Source organism: Falco rusticolus, chromosome 2 (genome assembly GCF_015220075.1).
Source record: "Falco rusticolus isolate bFalRus1 chromosome 2, bFalRus1.pri, whole genome shotgun sequence".
Lineage (NCBI taxonomy): Eukaryota > Metazoa > Chordata > Aves > Falconiformes > Falconidae > Falco > Falco rusticolus.
Genome location: NC_051188.1, coordinates 84,168,660 through 84,192,828, shown reverse-complemented (window position 1 = coordinate 84,192,828; position 24,169 = coordinate 84,168,660). Strand labels below are relative to the sequence as shown.

General features: G+C 36.3%; 1 protein-coding gene across 1 annotated transcript in view; it reads right to left on the bottom strand.

Moving 5' to 3' along the window:
• CFAP47 (cilia and flagella associated protein 47) overlaps positions 1–24,169 on the bottom strand; it is a 342,925-nt gene that overhangs the window by 61,469 nt on the left and 257,287 nt on the right. The window contains exons 55-57 of the mRNA XM_037377932.1: positions 23,428–23,532; positions 18,933–19,089; positions 11,775–11,870 (exon numbers count right to left, since the gene is read on the bottom strand). Coding sequence (XP_037233829.1) covers positions 11,775–11,870; positions 18,933–19,089; positions 23,428–23,532 — 358 coding nt within the window. The remainder of the gene's footprint in view (positions 1–11,774; positions 11,871–18,932; positions 19,090–23,427; positions 23,533–24,169) is intronic.

Below are 24,169 nucleotides of genomic sequence, written 5' to 3'. Positions count from 1 at the left end.
GATCAATTTTTACTGAGACTTATATGAAGAGGAGAGAGGTACTAGGTGATATCCATTCTTTTTGCAAATACATTCAGGCAGGTACAATCCCAGTGGCTTTATAAAACTAGAATAGGTACTGCCTAATCATTCAGGCTTTGTTACAGAAAAGTAAATCAGGGAATCCAATTCCCCCTGGTAACTGACAGATATCAATTTTTGATGAGAATGTGAATAATTTATTCTCTGTCCCATAAAAATATTTTAATAATTTGTTAATCTTAGTATAAGTATGAAACAATATCTAGAGAGGGGAATTAAAACGGCGGAGTATGAAGTATATGATGTTCAGTTTAATTAAATTACTTCTCTCCTACAGAGAACAGTTTTAAAGATCCCATTTGTGAAGAACTGGAACTATAGTATTATTGATCCAGGCTAGATTTTGTGAACAAGGAGAAATAAAGTTTTGAGGTGAACATATAGATATTGGCATACTAAGTATTTATCAAAAGAATTAAATACACAAATAATACCACTTCAATTCATACCACAGCAACTAGAAAACATGCCTAACATACATATTTACATTTCATGTAATTTCAGTGCAACCAAAGCAGATGTTTAAATTTAAATTCTCTGCTATTTAGGGATTGTCTTACATACCTGAAATTAAACATACTCAGATATGCTACTGAATCAAGAACTTCCTCCATCAGTCAGAACTGAACAAACCAAATGTATCTTTCCCTATCATGAATGATTTGTCTGACTTCTGAATGCAATTGTTAGCATCTAGTGTTCCAATAAATCACATGCCCTACCACAGACCCAAACATATTAAAATGTGTACAAAACTTACGTAATGTCTAGCAGTGAGAACAAGAGGAGGGAAGAGAAAGATGAAAGTGGATGCGGGAGGAACATGCATAGGAGAATAAAGGTAAAGATAAAAGATGCAAGTCATGTAAGCAGGAGCTGGCCAGTAAAGCTGTCTCATGCCTCAGGCTTGATTATTACCCTATACTTCTATTAAAGACTATGCTCTTACACTCCCTGTCCTGAGCTTCCGTCAGTTGGCCACTAGGAAAGTTCAAACTGAACTAGCTAGCAAGTTGGATGAGTCCTGAATGCCAGCTACTGAAAAGAATAAGCCTAAGATCAGTCATTGGAGAGAACAGTGTTTTGCATGGGTGGCTGGGTATCAGGTGCTCCCTAATATCAAGTCACACTAGCCAGCAAGTAGCAGGAGGCCAGCATCTGGAAAGACCCATGGTCAGGACTAGTGACCGGGTAAAGCTGAGCATGCATACAGGACAGATCTAAATCTGTGTTAGTATTCAAGAGACCAGCAGACATGCATGTACATGTGAGCTGAGCGAGTGAATGTATGTGTGTGTTCTGCCAGTGAACTTTGAGCTGGACTAGCCTGCAAGTAGGAGTACAGCAGCATCCAGAAAGACCTAAGGTCTGAACCAGTGACTGGTTAAGGAGCACAGAAACCAGACACAGGTATTGGAGAAACTTAAGTCTATAGTATTTAAAAGATCTGGGAGTGTGATAGTGCATCAACACACTGAAGATGTGCACATGTACTTTCAGCACAGTTCAATCCTAATCAGCCAAACACCAGCAACTGCACCACGCTGCCTGTGCTGTTCATATTTACATGAATGCTAATTGCTTTTATGGGTGTGCTGGTAAAGGCACTGATCTCTGTGTTGATCTTGTGGTTGGCTGTGTTTGTACTCTGTGTTTGTCTGCTGGTCTGTCTGCAGAAGCAGCTGCTCAGCCTAGCTGCTGGATGGGCATGAGAAGCCCCTGGCTTGAATTTGGCTCCAGCAGAAGGGGAAAGAGAACTGTTGGTGGTCCCGAAGTCCACTGAATTCTTACCTCTCACACTCTGAGGTTCATGTTGGTTTTAGGCATGCTAAGCCTTTCACTACATCATAGACCCTCTTAAATGTTAAACTTCCTTATTGAGCAAGATTTTTTCTGCTGCTGGCAACAGTTTTGGATCTAGCTATTACATATGCTGCTAAACCAAAGCCCAGCAAACACTGACTCCACCAAGTAGAAATACATACCTGCATGCCCAGCACACCCTGACAGCTTTCCTAACCAATTCAAACAACTAGCCCTGAGGACTTTGTGACTAAACAAAAACCAGAAAAAAATAACTGCTTTTCCTTTCTATTCTTTGCTGACCAAAATTCAGATTGAGTTTTCATGTAATTCCAGCTGGAAATTTTCAGAAAGCAAAAGAATATATATCTATTGAAGGGTTGAAGAACTACAAATATAGAAAATAGACAAAAGAATTCATAGAGCTCTGGAAAATGTGCAGAAGCACTACCAACATTAATTGTTTGGTAGGATAATTAGGGAATGATTTGATTGTGTGAGACTTGTGCAATTGTGTTTTATACAAATACAAGATAAAAAAAGAGGTGCTCCTGTGCAATGTACCAGGGTCTGTGCTACATTACACTAAATTCCACATCCTTGCTGTTCACAGTCCCTTAATATAGCAGTTACACAGAGTACCAAGGGTTTGCAAAAAAGTCTTACAGTTGTCTTTGAAATACTTGTGCCCAGTGAATCCTCACACTGGCACTGGAGCCTAGACTTCTAAGAACATGTGATGCTATTTCAGATGAGAAAAAAAAAGGGTCAGAGCAGGGATCATCATACTGAAGTAGATACATAAAAACCTTAATACTTGGGAAATAAAACTTTTTAAATGAAGCTGAAATACACTGCTGCTCCTGCAGGACAGTTAAATTAAATTCTGATTAAGAAAAATCTTAAGGGTACACTGACTTTAAAGCATGAGCAACTATATTGAGAAGAATCCTGTTACCACTGTGGGTAAAAATTGTTGCTTAGCTACTGTATGCATACTGCATACAGAATTTTACTTTCCCCTAGCTTTTTCTTATATTTGAGACCCATTCTTCATTGACCAAACAAAAAACAAAACAAACAAAAAAAAATTACAAAAAATTTCTAGAAAAACATAGTATAGAAAAAAACCTGAACATTATATTAAAAAGTGTAATTATCAAGCATTCTTAAAACATAAAACTTCAAGGTTGAAAGCTCAGTTTCAATACTGCCTTCTAGCATTTATGCTTCAAAATAAAATCTGTGCCCCAGACAGTTACTTTAAGATAAGTTTAAATTGTCTTTTCTCCACTAGACAGAATAAAGTAATTAAAATTAAAAAAAAAGAAATTAAAGTTCAAACCAATAAGCTCTTCTTCCCCTCAACCCCTCAGACCATCAAAGCATCAAATTTTATCATGATCTTCCATCCCCAAAAGTTTGCACACAAAAGATTCGATTTCATTCCTACACATACCTCCTCATTTAAAAATACAATATGTTAAGGTAACGTTTTCAAGAACTCTGTAATTGTTTGTTTAGGAGAAAAATCTATGTAATGTTCCATCTTTCCATATATTTTGCTATTGATATCAATATCAGTAAAGTCGGGGTGGGGTGTTTTTTTTATTTCTTTTTTAGTCTTCCATCCACTTTCAGAAAAGTTAGACATAGATCTCCAGCACTCCTTCAATGTTTTGTGGAATTCAACAGCTGGATAGACGAGGAAAGTCAGCTTAGAAACACAAATGAAGACAAGCTACAGCAGACTCAACAGTTGCAGTTCTCAGCTGGGCAATTACTAGCTAGTTTAGGAAAGGGGGGAAACAGTCTTTAGTGTATATTTGGAGTGGAGCATGGAGGTGGAAGAGTCCTGCACAAATGAATTAATGGGAGACAGAAACATGCTGTGATTATTCCAAGAGCAGAATAGGAGACAAAAAATGGATACAAAACAGAAGTCTAGAAAATCAAGGTTCTTTAGTTCTGCTGCTCCAGAAACAACTGATACTGCTGGTAGTTTCCCTTCTGTGCATGTGAGGCTGGAAACAAAAGATTAGTGCAGATAACTTTTTGTAGCAAATTTAGCACTTAAACATAGATTTACTGATTAATTTACAGGATGAAACAAATCTGTGCCTCTGGAGTTCTCACTGGGTTTATTACCTAAACAGGTGAAGACTAGAAAGAAAAGGGGAAGGGAGGAAGTAAGTAGCTCTGTCTTATTCAAGGGCACATTCTGGCTCCATCTTGTCCATTCCTAGCTGTCCTCAAATAGATTAGCAGCAATCTGCTATTCTAAGTCAGAATTAATCATCATTTCATTTTCTAGCTCTATTGAAATTAAAGGAGATAAATTCTTATCAAGTTCTAAAACAAAGCAGATATTTTTAAATAGAGAAATAGGCTAAGATAATGTGAAATAACACCCACCCCACCCCCCCCCCCCGAGGCTGATTTGCATAGTTTAAATGCTCTGAAGTGCTATACCCTAGATGTTCAGTAAGAAATTCTGAGATTCTGATGAAACCTACTGCATGGTCTAGCTTAAATCTGAGGCAATTATATCTTGGAAATCTGTTTTCCATGATAAATCCACATGGGAAGCTTTATGTGAATTTGCATGAGACTATGCAAAAGATGGGTTTCTGATGTCTTCCCTTCTTTTATTTACAACCTGAATATCTTTTTTCCTCTCTCTCCTTTTGCAACATCAGGAAAGCCTGCTGAAGTACACAAATAGTTTCCTTATATAGTCAATGGGACGTACAGTTCTACTCCTTTAATTCAAGGTATTGTTTTTAAAAGAACAGTAAAAGGGACTTTCTGCTTATTCTTATAGTGCTGCCTTTCACTTCATTAACTTTAAGTTATTTCAGTAAAATACTTGCCTGGATTTGCAAAGACACATAAAGTTATGTCCACACCACATATTGTTTAAAAAAGTAACACTCAAAGGTAAAGAGAGTGTATATTAACAGACTCTATAAATATATGTAGAATATGGCCTGTCCAGAAAAGTACTAATAAGTAACTTTTTTAAGTGTTATTGTTCATTGTATTAGAATATTTCATGTTTTGATGTACCAGTATACCAAGCACACCTGTTTCAGTGCTGAAAAGCGTATCATTCATTAACACCATAATTCCCACTGCCTTTAACTAGGCTTTCCTGTAAGAGTATGCTTGAATACAGATTCCCTCAACTATTCATTCACATGGTCGGTTTGCAGGAGTGCCTTCAAACCTGACACGAAACCATCCTTACTGATCACTGATTTTCTAATTGTGAAGAGTCTTAGATGTGCTGTGGCATCAGAGATTTCTCCAAGGTTTCCCATGTTGAGAGTAGAGACAACCCACACCCAGGAATGCCACCAGCTGGAAGGTATTGACTGTCAGCATATCTCTCTGGAGATAAATATGGCTTAGACTGCATCACTCGTGTTGCCATGTCATGTCCCAATACTGACACCCTCTTTAAAAGTGCATGCTTCTCTGTCAGCTACAACATGTGACCACCACTCTTTGATAGTGGTTTAACCTGGGTGAGAGAGGTAAGCCAGAGTGATTCAGCACTAAGGAAAAGTAATGTACATGCAGTAGGAGGACGGGGTCCCCCCGCCTTCCCTTCTGCTGGAAATTTCACAAAGCAAATCTGCATCTCTACAAGCTTCTGAGTGCCATGATAGCACTCCAGAGACAACAGAACAAGGGAAAAAACACTAGCTGAAGGCTTAAACAAGGCAACAGTCATACAGATAGGCCAAAGATGGCCAAGAAGGAAAGTCATTCTTTCCTGCACACACTGTGCTCAAGAGGGCTGCTATTTTGTGGTGAGCATAAACAACAATTTCTTCAAAAGCATATGTAATTTAATGTAATATCTTCACAGTAGCCGTTCAGCTGTCTGTGACGCAAAGCCTAATTAGGTGCAGCACAGCACCACGATTTTGGATTGATTTTACTGAGAAAATTGGTAAGGTGTGAGAAAACACCTAAGCCTTGCAAGATGAGAAAGGCAAAAAAATAAACACAATGCTAGTAGCAGCTCAAGGACTCAGTAAGAAACTACTGACATGAAAAGATAAAATAACTCTATGAAAAAAAAGCAAAGAATCAGAAGATGGCAATTCAGCAACATCATGGATCAACCCATTTTTAGAAGCAGTAGAGGCTTGCCATCCCCAAATGACTGATGGCAACCTGGGAAGCACAGATACATCCTGTGTCTCACTGGGAATACTGACCATATTAATACCTCAGCCCAGCAGCATGCGAGTCCTAGTTATATACACATACATTAGCCAATAAAACAAAGGTTTAGATTCTAAAATCACAAAAATCCTGCTTGCAAAGTCTTTTTGTGCACAGCAAAATACACCCACACCAAAAATGATCCAGTGAGGAATGAATCTCATAACCCCAAGGTGGAGGACAGGTAAGTGTCTCACTCAAAGACTTTCAATGACAATGGCATCACAGTATTCTCATGAAGCTCCTGCTTGACAGACCACCAACTCTATGGGACTTCCATCAGTCAGGGACAATCCATCAATCTACAATGGGATATGACCTGTCAGTAAACTTTTGTCTGACAGACTGAGGACATGCTGAGGACACATGGCCCGTAAATTTTTCTGCTAGGTATCCAACAACCAGTAACTCTCCAACTAGAGGCAGTCTGCAACCAGCCAGTCACTGTCCTAAGCTAAACCTGCCTTTGTGCACTGAATTGATCCAGGAGTTAATCCTGGGCCTGCTTCCAGGAAGCCAGCCCTAACAGCATCTCAGGAGCAGGAACAGAAGAAGCAGCAGGGTAAAAAATGTGGACACTGAAAGGCAAAAATTGACCTTCTAAATTGTGCCCTTTCCCAAGACAGAGAGACAGTAGAGTAGAAAGAAAAGATTAGTTGCAGTTCCGTGAGCTGAATGTGCCTGCAGTTTGAGGAACAGTGCCGGTAGGAACTACTGATGGCTAACTTCAGAAGACTGTCTGCCAGCTCCTTGCCTTCGTTCCTTTCTGACCTAATTCCTTCTCCATCTATGATGAAACCAACCTACCAGCCCTACGGTCCTACACATGAAGGGTCAGACTGATGCCTGACACCTGCCTGCAAAGCCTTCTGCATAAATCGTACCCAGTCTTGAAACAGTCAATGTACCCATGACATAGCATGTTGTAGAGCTATTTGGTCAGTAAAAGGGCCAGCAGGGGAAGAGAAAACTCAAACCCACAATCTCAACCGTAAGTTTAAGAGCAGCCCAGGTTCAAGTCAAACTGCTTTACCTAATTTTACATAATTTTCATATTGTTTTCTTAAATTAGGTGCTCAAATTCAGTATTGTTTACTGTGGCCACTACACAATAAGAATGTCATCTCTCTATATCTAACTTCAAAATATTCTTCACAAATAAATCCAGACTAGATGTTATTTACTCTATCTAGAAGATGTTCATGAAAATCTAAATCAAGAATCATGAACTTTGTGTTTCCGTATGCTAGCATCTGCACCATGGGCATTACAGAGGTCACTCTCCCTAACAGAGACAGCTTTTGACTTGATAGTAGGCTGTATGCTCCCTGAATGAATTTTGTGTAGCACAAGTAATGAATGTGCCACAGTTTGTGAACTACTTATGTAAATAGTACATCTGTTGAACAGTTTTGCTCAAAAAAGTGAAACTTGATAGTTTTGAAAGGTTAACATTCGGGGAAGACAATAACATTTATGAAAGAAAATCAAAACTAAAGAAAAGTAGCACAAGGTCATCACAGAGAAGGAAGAATTGAATAGATGAAACAGGAAGATAGACTAAGGCAGTTCAAAGAAAATCTGGCGGCTCAATCTTCCAGCATGTCAATGGAACTCTAATTCCTTCACTTTCCCTGTGCAAATGTGTCCCAAAAAGAAGGAAATGTTGAATCTAAAACCCTGAAAAGAAGGAAAAATCTGTTTTTTAAATGAATCTACTAACTTATTTCATTTTTGTTTGCAGTGAGGTCTCAGTATGTGTGTGTATCCTTCTTCTCCAGTGAATTTCATTATTAATAACTGGTTTTGAAGATAAAAATAGGATAGTATCACATAGGTACCTGGTTGTCCAGTTTTCTTATTGCTTGAATGTCCCTTTCCTACAGAACCCATTATATGCATATTCACTACTTTCTGACACAACCTCTGATGTAAATTATGAAGTGGATAGTTATTTCTGCTTGTTGTGAATGACCAAACCATGGTCGCAGAATGCAGTTAAAACATGGAAGAGGAAAAAGAGCTTTTCAAAATAGCCTGCTAGGATGGAGAACTGTTTTTTCACAGCTCTTTTTTTCTAGCTCTTCAAGTCATTCTGTGACAATGTAAGCTTTATAACAGAGACAGAGTCAGACTATTCCTAGGAACTAAGACAATCAGGGCGAGCAAGTATGTTAGGTTCAGTGTTTTTCCGTCTTTGAAAGCAATGAGACAAAAAACCAGAATGTGCATGCAGAATGACTGAAAGAAAACAAAAGCAGATGCAAATAAGTAAAGAATTAAAGAGTGAAATCTTGAAATCTAACACTTTAGGGAAATGGCCTGAGGACGTGAACAAAATTTATGCCATTTCGCAAGTGAAATTAATTTCAAAGCCAAATTATCTATAATCATAGTAAACCGTACATAACATAAAAAGTACACTAAAATGCTTTCTCACAAATATTTTAATAAAAAATGAATAATATATATTAGTATCACAAATTGATTATGAATATGAATAATAAATATGAATACTAGTAGCATGCTTCCAAAGCGCATACACAGAAATGTAATACCTCAAATATGATTGTCATCATAGTAGTTTAACACTGTATGCAGCTTTTTGGAAAATATCTCCCTAACAGTATATACATTTATTGAATATATTTTATCTTTCCTTTGTAAGTGCTTGGGAGAGTTAATAATTACATGTATTTTACACTAAAGCAAAGTTAGAAGGTAAAATTAAATAGCTCATCATAGAGACCTCAGTAAAAAGGGAAAAGAGATGAAGACAGAACAGTTACATGACAGCTTTAAAATATAGAAGTTTCTAAATATAAAACTTGTGTTGCTATGTGGAGAGATGTATCTAAAACACTAGGTTCAGCTAACTGCCCTGTTTACTGTTCTTGTTTGATGCTACACCAAGTCAGTCACAACCCAAAGGCTTATTGACAAACTGGAATATCAGCTAAACCATGAAATGCAATGATGGGCAGCTGCAAAATGAGATCACCGATTCAGTATTAGGACCACATGAAGTAATGCAGCCTGATTTACTGGGAAACAGTACCAAGCAGTCCAGAAGACTTATGTTGTTACTTTGAAGCCAAGGCAGGAAAAAAGTATGGTCTGCTAGGAGTAACAATTTCACAGAACAGCCAGTATTTTGGATTTTTTTGTAAAAGTATGCTGAAAAAATGATTCCATGATTCTCAGCTGATCCCACTATTTCTGAATTTCTCCCTTTGGTTTTTTGTTTTTATTATTATTATTATTTGGTTCCAAAATGTTTTCAAAGTATTCTTTCTTCATTATAGGGAATAGTGGTAAAGCAGTAATACCTGCATCTAATCCACACTTCATCTACTGTTAAGTGTAGGGAAATAGAAGTAGAGAGTCCTCCCATAAAAATGATTCTTAACAAGACTCCACCGTCCCTGACTTGTGAAGTGAGACCAGGTGCAAAAGAAAGCATGCATTCACCAGTCTTATGGCCTCCCAACAGGGGAGATTAGACTGCAGAATCCTCAGAGCAAAAGATTTACATCATGAAAATATTTAAGATATAAAAGAATAAGTAATGGAAAGTAAAATTTATAAAGACTGCTTCAGTGCTCTAATATTTCTGTCAAGTGATCACTCCGTTAGTTTTACTATATACATGAATTAGATTGTTTTGGACAGTTCCTCACTGTTTGTGTGAAAGAAATAAATATAATCTCATGACAACAGCTACAACTTTTATATCTGCCTGTGTAAAATGTATATGCAGAAAACGATATGATGTCCAGACCAATCCTTGCATCTTCTTTTTCCTCTAAATCCTTCTTTCTATATCACCCAGAAATATCGTTGAGGCATATCAAGCTTCAAGGAGAGAAAGCAAAAACAGTGCCTTGCTGGGAACAGTAAGGTCAGGAACATCCTTTACAAAATTAAGATATGCATGTACATCTTCAGGAAAATTACAGTAGCAAATTTTTGAATGAAATTGAAGAAAAATCACCCTTATTTCATTTTTCTAATTCAGGTCTTTAATTTGAAATAGATACCATTTATTCAAGGAAAATGGTATGTCTTATTCTGATATCTTTATTAACTTGAAACAGACACACATGTATACATTTCTGTGGGATACTAGCAAGGATAATTATTTTCTTTGGTAAATAATACCATATGAATAATTTATTTATGTGTTTTGAATTTAGAAAGCATATCTGAGAAGTAATCTACAGAAATAAGTATATAGAAAAATATTTAAGTATTCTGTGTAAAAACAGAAATCTACCTTTTCCTACACTTCAGCAAGAAATAACTTGTAATGGTTAAAATATGCTGATTCCATGGTAATCCAAGCTTTACCATAACACTAGATAGGTTGAATAAATCAATTGCTTTCATATAAAAGTCATAAATAAATTTTGGTAAAATCACAATATTAAAAGCAATCCAGTCCTTTCTTATCCTATGTCATATGTGATGTGACCAGCAATGTCATTTAAAGTTTAATTCAAATAATAAAACCAAATAGTTTACTTTATTCCAGATAATTCAGGTTTATAGTTTCTAGGAAAATTTTCATAGGAAAAATACAGAAAATAGTAATTTCCAACAGAAAAACTATCCCAGAAAAAAACCCCACAGCTGAATAGATTGGCAAGTCTGAAGAGAAAGATAAGCATATATAGAAGCAAATAATTGTGAAGTCTATTCCATATTGTTTTCTAATAAGTAAATAAGTAGAAAGTAAAAGCAGTTTTAAATGCTTAACTCATTTATTTTTGGAATTTCTTACCCCTTTGTTTTCTCCTTAATTAATCCTTCAAACTAGGAAAATTTTATTTTAAAAAGAAATTTTGTAGCAATCACATGTTTTTCCTTTCTGGTACTTCAGGTTTTAGAAAGCTGTGACTTGTTGCAGGATAAATTGATAAAATGAGTATTGATAATAGTTTAAATATATTTAAAAGATTACTTTTAAAGTGTATTCATTTGCACTTATTACAAAACCATAAAATTTCCCATTAAAAAAAACCCCAAAACTTTTAAGAAACCTAATTTAATTAAGAATTCAAAAAATTAATGCTTTTTAACCTAGTATTTCATAAATATTTTTATAGTGGTGTCGCTTATCTTGACAGTCCTAAAATACAACTATATTTATTTGCATTTAATCTCTTAATTAAAAGCCTTTTCTAGGAATACATCAAGACTGCATCACTATATGGCTCATTCACTCTTTTTATATCATACTTGCAGGTCCGATTATGAGGTCATGTTGCACCCCTCTTTTTTTCTTTTACACATAATCATCACTTTGACATCACACATGACATTTCTGCTTTTATGGTAAGACATTATTTATAAAAGAAATCATATTCCAAAAGTCCAAGAAAATAATTGCAGGGGTGAGGAAAATGTAACTGTCAAAAAATGAATACACACTTCAGAGGAACTTCACTGGATGCATCTCTGATTATTACTGAAGTAAAACAAATTTCATTGACATGGAGCTAATTCTTGTTTCTACAAGGAGCTTGATTTAGCACATCGACTGATGAGATGCATTCATCAAAACACCAAATTTTATGCACAATCTAGATTTCAGGGACCATAAAAGATCACATCTTGTAAAACAAAGTAGAACTAAAGCAATTACATACCTTGTGGTTTTTTAAGCCGAAGATGGAAAACAGATTCCTTACTGGTTGACTTGGATAGGACAGATGCACCAAGACAACAACTGGATTGCTCCTGATCTAAAAATTTTTTTTAAAAAAAAACTCATTTAGAAGTAAAAATTTGAACAATTCCCCTAATAAAACAGTTTCATAGACGGAGGTTTTAAAAAATACATTATTGAATGGGAGCACATGGGCCTTCCCCCCCCCACCTTTGCTTAAAGGTTCTCTCAGCATTTTCCTCACTGTGATGAAGAAAACTATAGATACGGAGAGCTTCTTAAATAGAAATAAAATAACACGTCATGAAGAAAACCAAAAGTTTAATGTATTTTCAGTTAAATAACATCTAGATATTACAAAAGAAACTACTTTCTATATATAAAAAAAAAAATCAAATCAGCAAGAAAGCCCACGGTGATATGAAATATGTAAAATAAACCTTGAAAGAGACAGGTTCAGAATCAGCAGTATTTCCAAAGTTGCAAACAAAAATTGCTTTCTTGATGACAAGTTACTGGATCACCTAAAAGATTACTTCATAGAGACAGAAAATTCAGACATTATTTTGTTTGTTTCCACTGATTACTGCTAATGTCATGGATAAATGAAGAATGAAATAGGAAAAACTGCTTTGAAGTCCAATTTTATGAACAGGTTTTGGAGCTGTTCAACCACCCATAGGTGTCTTGCTAAAAGAATTGACACTTGCAGGAAATGCCTCGTATGAAGTATATCTAGCTGTTGACTCCAAGAATCTCAGCCCAATAGATAGGCTATCTCTGAATAATACATCATATTAATGGGTAGTAGCACTGATTGATGAACTGTTGAGAGGAAGATATGGTACACAGCAATGCATTAAATAGCCAGGAAAAAACTGTCATTTGGGGTTACAGAACAAAGCTGAAATAAGCAGGAACAGAACAATGAGCAAAGATGTACACGAAGGCAAAGAACAGCTCTCCTGAAAATATCAAGCTTCTTGCTTCTTGTGAGAAGAAAAACAGCCTCAAAATTATTTTATCCCAAGAGCAAAGTTTCGGATTTTGGAAACCACTATAGAGGTTTAAAATGAAATTTGCAATCTATAGGGAAATAAAGAATTGAAGGGTCCTTTCCAAACATTAAAGGATGGGTGCATAAGAAAAGGCTACATAGCCATTTTAGTATCTCAATAAAGCAACTGTATTGCCATCTTTCTTGACCTGAGATATTGCAATGGCAGAAACAAGGCTATTGTGAAAGCTTTCCCTATAATGCTAATTATTCTGAAGGAATTCTTTTCTATTTTTCTGCCTGCGATGCAAAGAAACTGAATATTGTAAATTTCCCCTACTAGAAGTTTTCCAAATTTTAAAATGTCTGTTATTTATTCTTTCTTTATATCCATCCACATACTTGGCAAAAAAGTAATTTTCACAGAACTAGCTGACTAGCCTTTGCTAATCTTTTTTTTTTTTTTTTCTGAAAAATAATTTCACTTTGTAAAATTTAAAGCACTAGGTTTACTTCATGATGCATTTATCAGTTCAGAAGTGCATCTATAGAATGCACATTATTTTTTTAATTGGTAGCTAACATCACAGTTTGAATTATGCCAAAATCTCCATAAAGTGACACTAGCACTGCTATTCTATCCTAATTATCCACATGCAAAAGCGATTTGAAAATAACTGATTTCTTCACATTTGTATTGCTTCACTCTAACACTGACTTAAATTTAAATATACACAATAATTCTTATGTCCAATGTATTTTCCTTGAAAGAAAATGAACTGTTAGTAGAAGACTTGCATTTGAGTATTTAGCTCAGTTACATAACAAAGTCAGCGGAAGCAGCACAAAACCACTGTGTGATGCACGTTTGAAAAGTAGCAATCCTAGTCTGGAAATCTTTGTATAGAAAAAGACATGGTTAAGCTACTGTCCATGAAAACTTATCTTGGAAATAAGATAAATTTCAATAATCAGCAATATGAGCCAGCTATTTTAACATGACTGTGCACACGCCCTTACCAAAAGGCATCGTATACACTGCCACAGATGTCAGTTTTGATAACACTGTATTCCAGAGAGGAACCAATTTACCTCCTTTATCTGATTCTTAATGACCACTGTAGCTTTAATCTTTTATTTAATCATGACTCTAAGAAACAGTTTCATTTTTTTTCCTGAAACTTTAAAATACTTTTGGCCCATTGAAAATATGAAATTAAATTATCCATGTCAACTGAAATAAAGTATTTATCGGTATTAACAAACCACTAATACTTAGGGACAGTTCTTATAGGTGAATGCTGTGGGGGTCTGATTTATGCTGGAGATTTCAGTACTATCAATTATTTGCATCAGTTTAGTTCCTTCCATAAAGCAATATTCCATAAAGAAATATTATATAATGATATTTACAGAGGAGGAGTAACATTCAACTTGAAACAGCTGAACTAGTACAAACGGTCACTAAAACATCTGTAACAAGAGTTTACATACTCTGTAGCTCTGATCATTGGCTCATAATGGGGAAAATTTCCTACTATCAAATAAACATTACTCCCATGAATATGCTTACTGTAGCTATGAATGCTTAGCGTGAATAAGATCTGCAGATTTAAGCTACAGACATGTATCTAAATCCTGGGAAGAAAACATATTGCTATTAAATTCCATAAGAAAACACTAAGTTTTAGTAGGTCCCAGGTCTCATCCTTTCATCACAAATTATTAGATGATGGGTAGTTTTACTTGCTCTATAATTAAAAAAATAAAGAAGTATTTGTGCTAAAATGTCAATCAAAATTCACAGAAAGAAACATTTCTGCGGAATAACGCTCTTGGGTTTGACAAAGCTTCAGATATGCAAAGGACAGCTTCAGAAATGGTCCAGATATTACAATTCCCAATTAATTTCTATTTTAATTTTTGAACTATGCAATTCTAAACATAATTTCACTTCTATCTAGGGCAAAAACTGCCTATGGAAAGTTATTCGAAAGCAAGCTACAGATAACTTCTGTAATCTTTAAAGCATTAAATAAACCTATAAAATGTTTTTTGTTTATTGCTTGTATACTTTAATTGAGATGCCCTATCTTCATTGTTGCCACTTTTAATTCTCTTAAGAAGTGGCACATGGTCTGAAACAGAATTTGTAAAGTTCAAGATCAATCAAACATTTCATTATGCCTTCTGAATTGCTAGTTTCTGTCCATTTTCCCATCCAGCCCCCTCTCTGGCCTCCAGTAACACCAGCAATGAGTGGACAAGTCCAGTGCAACATTAAATAAAGGAAGGCATTCTAGCAACTTGCTTTAATGTTAAAATACCAGTTAAGAGGCTTCAAAACAGTACCTTAGGTTTTATATTACTAAACATACAGTTTTAAGTGCTGTTCTCCAAGATTGATTCAAAAACTGTGAATTTGAGCCACCTGCTGACAGGGTCATTTCTACTCTTCAGATTAACATTTTTCAGGAAAAAAAAACAGGTTTTAAGAATAACTAGGCTTTCACTCCTTAAGGAATAAATTAAGACTACTTTCTATTTCAAACTAATATGTTTGTGTTTAATTCAGAGGAAAGGTTACTGTTGCTATGTCTGAAGTAATACTATCGGCATTCCTAATTAAATTGTACTTTCCCAAGTGTGTTCTTGCACTGCTACAAGAGATCCTAGGACAATAATAGGTTTTTCATGTCAAAACACATTAAAAAAAGCGTAGAACATCACAACACGTGATGAGATCCGGTTTTCTCCATAATTTAGGGCTGTAAATGTCTTGAAAAAATGTTTGGTTTTGGACATCTCATTAACAAACCAATACAAGCAAAATTAACGGAGGGTGGGTATGGGGTGGAGTGTGTGTGTGTGTGCAATCTGCAAGTTCAGAACTACCGAAGTTCAGTTCTTGGTAGGAAAGGAAGTGTACTAGAAGTAATGTATTCATACCAGGATAACTTTCTCACCAGACTGATTAGCCTTGTGGGGTGACAAATTCATTCATAATGTTGAAAAAAACCCAAGTTAATTAGTTTTTACTGTACACTGAACTAACATATCTGCATTGCTATGGCATATATAGTATCAAAGGTAGTATATTAAAATACTATTTCCTTCCTTTCCAGGTAAACTATGTCCTTGAACATGAAAGTTCAACTAAATACATAGACCATTATGGAAATTATTTCCCAGGATATGTAAGGGCCAGAAATACTATATTGAACTTATGTATCCATGACTTTGCTTACAAGACTAGATTTGTCTTCCTCTGGAAAGAAGGAATTACAGTACATAGTCCTACAGAGAGCAAATCACACCACGCACAACCACATCTAAAGACAGATCAAAGTTGTGAGTGAGCAGCATCTGGGGTGTCCACCCACTGGTTTGAGTTGCATTTAAACTTGGGCTCCTGCTGTTGGTCACTGCCCAGGCTATGTCCCAGCTATGCTGTCTCTGGCCACACACCTTGCCAAGCCCAGCCTGCTTCGTTTGCTGCCTTGATTACGGACTCCTCCTCACTGTGGACCTGGCTGTCAGTTCACTAGACTATGGGTTGAAATTGGTTACTGCCACCAGACCTGCTATGTTGTTCTTGTTTGAATATTGTGGGATTGCAATCTTTGTTTGAAAGGCCTCTTTTGTCTTCTCTATCCTTTCTAAACATCCGCACTAATCCACAACCATGCTACAATTGTGCACAGTGTCACTGACTATCTTCATAATTCTGATCACATTGCAGCCTTGCAACTGTTCTTCCTGTTTTTCCTGTTTACTGCCCAAGCTCTTTGCAAAGGTATGCTCAAATATTTGAGGAAAGAATGCCTACAGAACCTGCGAGAGTCTCCTTCAATCTGTTCAATGTTTCCTTGACTGAACAGGGAGTATAGATCCATGTATTCACTATATGAATGAACAGCAAGGTATAGTATCTGCAAGGTCAGATAAGCCCTAGCAATCTTTTCTGCAGCATCTCAGATCTGAGCTTCAAGAAAGCAGCTAACTTCCTGGGATGACATCTTGCTATGGAAATTGGCAGCCTTTGTCCCATGGAGGAAGAAAACTTCAACAGTTAGCACTAATTGATTCCTGTTTCATAGTACTGGTTCTAATCTGAAGACCCGAGATGCTCAGCCCAGACTCCTCACCCTCAACGGAACTTTTTTCCCTTCCTCTCTTTCAGAGCTCTGAATCTACTCTTTAGAGGAACAGCTGCAGATGGAAATGGAGACGTCCCCATTGCTGGGACTCCGTGTCTTCTTGATGTTTCTGTCTTCTTTCAGTCACACCAAACTTATCAGCCTTGAAGGATTTGGCTCTTGTTTCCGCAGAGTCTCTGCAAAGATTTTGTCAATCTCTTGTTCATTAACCTCGATTCAATAAAGCTCCTGTATCTGGCACCACAGGGAGTCTACCAAAGCACACATCTAACTGGTGAGGCCGTTGCCATTCATACTGCAGTGCCAAGGAGAAACTCAAGAACTCCCAACTGCCTCAGACTAGGATTGCCACCATCCACCCTCAGGACTTCCATTTGTGTTACAGAAGTAATGACTGCACCATCCAGGACCTGAGAGCAGCTCCTGTGGTGTGTTGTCAACACATACACATCCTTTTCTACTAGGAGTAGTGCCTTTGAGCCTTGTGTACACACACTGAACGCCAGCTGCTGCATCAACTGTCCTGTTACTGTGTGCAGACCCAGCCTGTAACGCTCCTTGTCACTTAAGGGGCCTAGATGCCAGATAATTAGGAACATTACTCGGTTCCCCTCTCTGCCAGGTCCCCTGCTCAGCAGGTGAACTCTGGTACTGTTCCTGAGATCTTGGCCATGATTTACTTAGGCTGTAAACAGTGGATCCACTGCATGCTGTGGCTTGTCTCACTGTTGTCAAGGAAATTCAGAAGTGGTTTGATCATTTACAATTGGAACTCAATTTTGTGACAGTCATGAATGAAAATATTTTAGCAGTTAAACATGGGAAAATGCATAAAAGTCTGCCAAAAAAACTTGTTCAGCAAAAGTATAGAGCATCCGGTCATGAGACAAAAATGCTCTTGACCAGGCACCACTTAGGTGAAAGAATCTACAGCACCCCCACACACCCCCACACCCCATATTAACTGTATATGCAGCCAAAGATGTATTTCTAATTCATATCTCAGAACATGTAATTAAAAAGCATCGGTTCAAAGCAACAAACGTGAATCTATATTTTTTACAAGTCGTATTTCTTCACTTATTGTATGTGCCAGAAACCCCAAATCATAGTGTGACTGTATAATATTGGCTTAAAACTTACTTTTGCACAGTTTTGTCATTGCTATTCTCTTACATTTTCCCATCCATGGGGCCTGTGTTGGGGTCACTGGAAGTTTGTCTTCAGGTTTTGTTATACATAGACACCAGGAAATGCTTTGGCACCAGTTTTCTGATGCTACATGCTGTGTTTGAATAGATGGAGATTCAGGAGAACCTTCTAAAGCTCTCTGATTCACTCAGAGTGAAATTTACTCTTTCAGTGAGTAAATTTCAGTCATCAAGGAGAATCTGGGATTTTAAGTTCTACAGCATTTGTGAAATCTCAGTATGGACAGTGACTTGGCGATTTTTGGTAATTCTGGACCTTACATTATTTTTAAGGTTTGAAAATATTGCTGAAGCATACTTGCTTGGAAGGTCAGTCAGAAAAAAAAATCTGATATTTTGCCCTTTCTAGCTCTAGATCTCTAGAATATGACAAAATAATATAAATTTGGAAAATAACTGAGGGGAAAAAAACCAAAATAAAACATTAGCTATTTGGCTTAGACTTACAGCTCCCAATACATACCCCAGGAGTCTCCTATTGCTTAAATGCTATAGTGCAGTTCCCAGCCAACAAGTAGCTGCATGTATACATAAGGCTGGATGACCTAAGATATCTACTGTGAACATTTGTCATCGAAGGTTTGTGATATTTCTTAGCTCCCATAGCACAGTCTACGGAGCTTTTCAGGGTGGATATGAGTGATACACAATAGCTCTGTTGACAGGAAATGGAATGAGGCAAATGTAATCACATCCCACTCAAATTTTTAATGCAACCCAAAGAGCTTAAGTTCCTCCCCGACACCCCAAAAAAATCCAAACCCCTGTACCTGTCAGCATGACGTCTACCACCACGTTTTCAGAAGTTGGATTTTTGAAGGATATGACGGCAGAAGAACGCTGGCCAATGCATGCACTTATGCTGGTTGGTTCCATTAGCTGAGGAGGAAGACCAGTCCCTGAAAGGTAGAATATCCACTCTTCAAGCTGTAGATGAAAGATGTCATTATTTAATATTTGACAAGTCAGATCTGTACATTCTAAGGCATTTTGCCTACTTCTTCCTCCTAGTATTCTCTGCCTCTTTTCTGTTGTAAGTGAACTGCTCTTAATGCTTTCTTGCTTGCTTTCTTCTTCCCTCAAGCCATTACTCTAAGTATTGCTATCTGATAATCAATAGTTCCAGTCTGGGAGATGTTCACATCTCCTCTTTGCACTTAACTTCTGTGCTACATGGAGTATTTAACTTCCACGTAGCTACTAAGAACTTTCCATGTATTGAATGGAAAGATGTAGGTAGTTGCAAGGGGGCAATTCAAAGCATGTATATTAGAACCTGAAAGCAGATGAACTGAGAAGTTATCTTCAGAAGACAAAGGAAGAAGGAAAATAATTATTTGATGGAATAGCAGTAGAATGACAGAAAAAGCTAAAATCGTTACTCCAAAGATAATAAAGAACATTAAGTATTATATACAGAAGAACAGAACATTGGAAAGATAGTAGATACAGAGTATCACCATAGAACAGAAGAAAAGGAAAATATAATTAAGTTGATGGGTTAATTTTGATAATTTTTTACCAGCATGGTTGTAAAGAGTTGCCTGCCCCACATTTAGTCTTTTAAGGTCATAAAGAGTGATGTTAATAATGTCACTCATTATGTGACCTTTAAAGGTGAATGAGCAGCAAAGGTGAATGGTAAATGTAAAGATGTTACCATAACTTTAAGGAAAATGTTTAATTTGTGTATTCATGACACTGCCTTTAAATAATAACAATACAGACTAAAATCTGAGGCTTCTTACAAACTGCTCAAAGTGACCCTTTGGTCTGTTTTGTTCATTATCACTCAAAAAGGTATGCATCATAAAGAGAATAGAAAATAATAAATAAAATCAAAACAGTTTTCATTATCTGAAATACTGAATTTACTTCTGCATAGTCTGTCTGAAAAAATTAAGGAAAATCTGTAAGGGACAGGGTTCTCTAACAACAAATCTGGAAACATACAGTAAAAAGTGACTAGTACATTGAGACTTCTAAGTATAAACAAGGATAAATAAAATGGCACATCTTATGTCTTCAGAAAATAGCTTTGGACAGCAAATTTGCTTGCTTTTATTACCATTTTAAAGAGAAACATTCAATCCACCAAGAAAAAAAGACATTTTAATATTAAATAAGGATTATTTTTTTTTGTTATAAAAGTTATCCAAGGGTACAGGATTTTAATTTAAAAAAAAAAAAACAGAGGAAGAACTGCTTTTATACAGATGTAGACACTACCCAATACTAAAATCAAAATATAAAACTAAAGTCTATGTTTTGTTTAGGATTTAAACAGTGATTTCTATCACCTGGGTTGTGGGGACTTCTACCATACTCAGACTAGTAAGAATTAAAAACTACCTCCCTTCAAAGTTACATTTTATCATTGACTTAAACATGACCTATAGCCTGTTTATGGTTAAAGATTCGTGAGCAGGAAGCTAGCACCGCTACTCAAATTCTGATGGGAAGGCAAATACTGCTGCTGCACAGACCTTGAAGCAACACAGGACTAACTCTTTGGTGAAGTCAACTGTAAACTGCCCAAGAGCTGCCAAGCCAGCATGCCATAGCATTTGTGTCCCTGGCTCATGTTCTGCTTTATCACATCAGTCTCAAGAAGTTAAAGGTAATCAAAAGGCTGAACCCATTCTGGAAGCTATTTTGAAGGACCAGAACACAGACATGAGCATGCCAGAAGACCAGGTTTTCAGAAAGCTGGATGTGTCAAGCTATTAGTGGCCTACACTGGCTTGTTACTGATCCTTTGTACTTGCTTATAAACACAGTAACAAGAAAACCTTCTTTTTTCCAAAACTCTTAATGCAGAAGTTATGAGACAATATCAGTCTAACAATGCTTTCCAGGCGCACTGTAAATTTGTGTGAATCTCCTTGTTCATAGCAGGTAATTTTACACTGAGGTACAGTGCAGGGCTAGGAGGAGTGCACATGTTCATATTTTGTGCGGGAAAAAGATGAAATTTTAGCTTTAATGCTAAAAGCTCAGGCTCCAGTTCTACAAATACTAAAAAATGTAGCTTCCACTGATTTTTTGTGGTTAAAAAATAGAGCCATTTTGAATCCCATTGCTTCAAGTGCTGTGCACCTTTAAAACAACACACTTAAACTTTGTCAAACTGAGCAGCTAAGAAGGAGCCAAAAAAAATTAGTGGTCGGTCTGGAAAATAAAAGACGACAACCAAAAAATTACACAGATTATAGGACAGGCTTTCCTTGTCTGGCCTGCAGTTACTGTTCCTCATTGACTCATTTTGTGATGGAGCTCAGATCATGCATGCTCAGTGCAAGAAATCAAGAGGAAAAAAGATTTTAAGAAAACAGAATCCTAAGACAAACAATACAAAATAGATCTAACATTGGGCTTAGTTTCTCTCCAATATTACCTACCACTGTTAAATGCTCTACATTATGCCTGGATGCTAGCATAGTTGAAAAAGAATAAGATAATACAGATACGTTACAACTTTGGGTGTGGGTTATGTTCAAGCTGACCTTTCAATTTTGCTGTATCAACAAACTTAATTTCAGATTATCACAATGATTATAACTAAGCTCAGACACACACTGTGAAAAGCTCTTCGTACAACTTCAAACCAGAAACAAATGAAGCAGGTCATAGCACAGAGCAGTTTCTCTCAGTTCAGGAAAGAAGCACAATCAGAAATAGTTAATGCTTATCCTATAAGTACTGTCATTAACTGCTTTCAGATTAGTCAGCTATTCAGCTATCAGATCGCTTAAGTGTCCCTTCAGATATATTTAATCAGAGAAATCAAGAGAGGGAAATCAATGTTGAGGTGGAGGAGCTACATTAGAAATTGTTTGAGGCATCCACCACTGATGCAAAACATTCTTCAAAGGGACAGTTATGGCTGTGCAAATATTCAGTCAGCTATCAGTATAACAATTTGGAAACTAAAATAGTCAGATTAATTTAGTAAGGACTGTAGCAGCAAAAATGAATGAAAATTTACAGATTCAAAAGATTCAGGCATAAGAAGAGCACCATGAAATTACAAAGATTATACCAATATACTGAAACGGTTAATGGGGTCTGGACAAAGCAGCCAGAAGGATGGGATACTGACCAAAGTTCACTGCAGATAAAAACTTGCAGATTTTTCATTACTTGAAAGGAGATGCACTGAATGACAAGATTCAGGTGGCAAGGCTCAATTTGTTCCTGAAAGCTTTGTATGAATTGTTGTATTGTTTTATTGCTTCTGTATTTGGTGAAGAATTTATTTCTTCTTTTTTTAAAATATAAATAAGTTTTCTGTGTACCATTAGGATCCAGGCAAGATAAAGATATCCTGTCCTCTCAAACTGGCCCTGGATATATACTACTTATAAGATAATTGCTATCTCCTTGTTTTTATCCTTAATAGATATTTAAGAAGAGACATCCTGAAAATAAATGCTATGCTAATAGCACCTAGAAATAACCTGCCTGTTCAACACACTTTATAAGGAAAAAAATTGCCACATTAGTTCCCTCACTATTTGTTTTCTTTATATAAAAGAATATTTGCTTTTGCAGTATTACTTAAAAAACTACTGAAAACTCCTGGTAGCACTTAAGTGGAGTAATTCACACGTCAGCACAGTCTATTAGGATATCTGAATCATATTATCAGTTTTTCTTTTTGTTTCCAATTGTATTTTTAGTTAGTTGGTAGGTCATGTTGATGACTCACGTGTCTTTATTTACTTGTTTCTCATTTAAAATTAAGAAAAATTACAGAGAAAAAGATGTAAACAATTCTAAGATGCTCAAAGTAAAAATAATTTTTAACTAAACTTAAAGGAAGAATTCACTTTTTCATGTGCATGACCTTCAGATCAGATAAAGATTCAGATCAGATAAAACATGAAACAATTTAACTTTGTTAGGGCTTGGGAAAAACTTAAAGAATTTTAATTTCCAGAGTTGACAACGCTAAGAAATGCCAGTCTTCTGGTGTTAAAACCAGCAGAACTAATTACCAAGAAAGCTAAAACAATTCATTAATTATTGTAGCTCTTAGGTCATTATGCCACATTTTATTACTGTAAAAAGAATAATTTCTGTGTAAAGCTAATGTTAAAACAAATTAGAACTTTTGAACATCTTTGCATTTGCTATTTCATTATGCATCCAGACATTAAATTTCAACTTGACCTACAGACTGAAACCCTTACTTACATGCCTATTAAAAATATTATCTAATTGGAATCCCAAGTGTTGTGGGCAGCAGACATAGTATCATACCTGTGAACACTTGAAGGTTATTGATGCCTTGTGATTGCCTCTTCCAAGGGCAGATGGACAGAATTGCACTGGTACTTCAATGGTGGAATGAGGAGCGACAATCAGCTGTACAAATACAAGAAAGGAGCAAAGGAGAGGGGGAAATAAATGAATTTTTTTGAGTCTGTTTCTGTTTTGTGCTTTGTATCAACGGTGTTGATGTTTCTGTGATTAACGCGTTCCACCACGTGCATTCTCCTCTTTCAGCAAGCATAGTCTGCTAAGGCAGCAAGTGTATTGCAGTAAATGATCCCAGTGGCAGTCACTGCACGTTCATTGCTCAGAAACCACAGAGCTGGTGTTATAGATTGCTCCAAGGACACGGACAACAGCTCTCACAAATTCCATTCAAACATGACTTTGGTGTCTGATCACGCTGATGACACTAAAAGGTTATCACATTGACCTCCAAAGACATGAACTGACTTAAACCAGCGCTTTGTCCCTTTTCCACTTACTTTTATCTAAACAAACATTGTAAATGATATTGCTAGGCTTCTCTTCACCTGATGTATACTAGTAGAGTCTCAATTGCACAGGGAAAAGTAAAGTATCTGACTACAGTGGGGTCATAAATGTTTTTAAGAACTAGATAAGCAGTGAAAGAACAGAATTATGAATAATGAAAATGCCAGTACATTGAGAGAATGATCAGCTAGAATCATTGGATACACAATTACTGCGTCTATTTTTTTTAATTTTT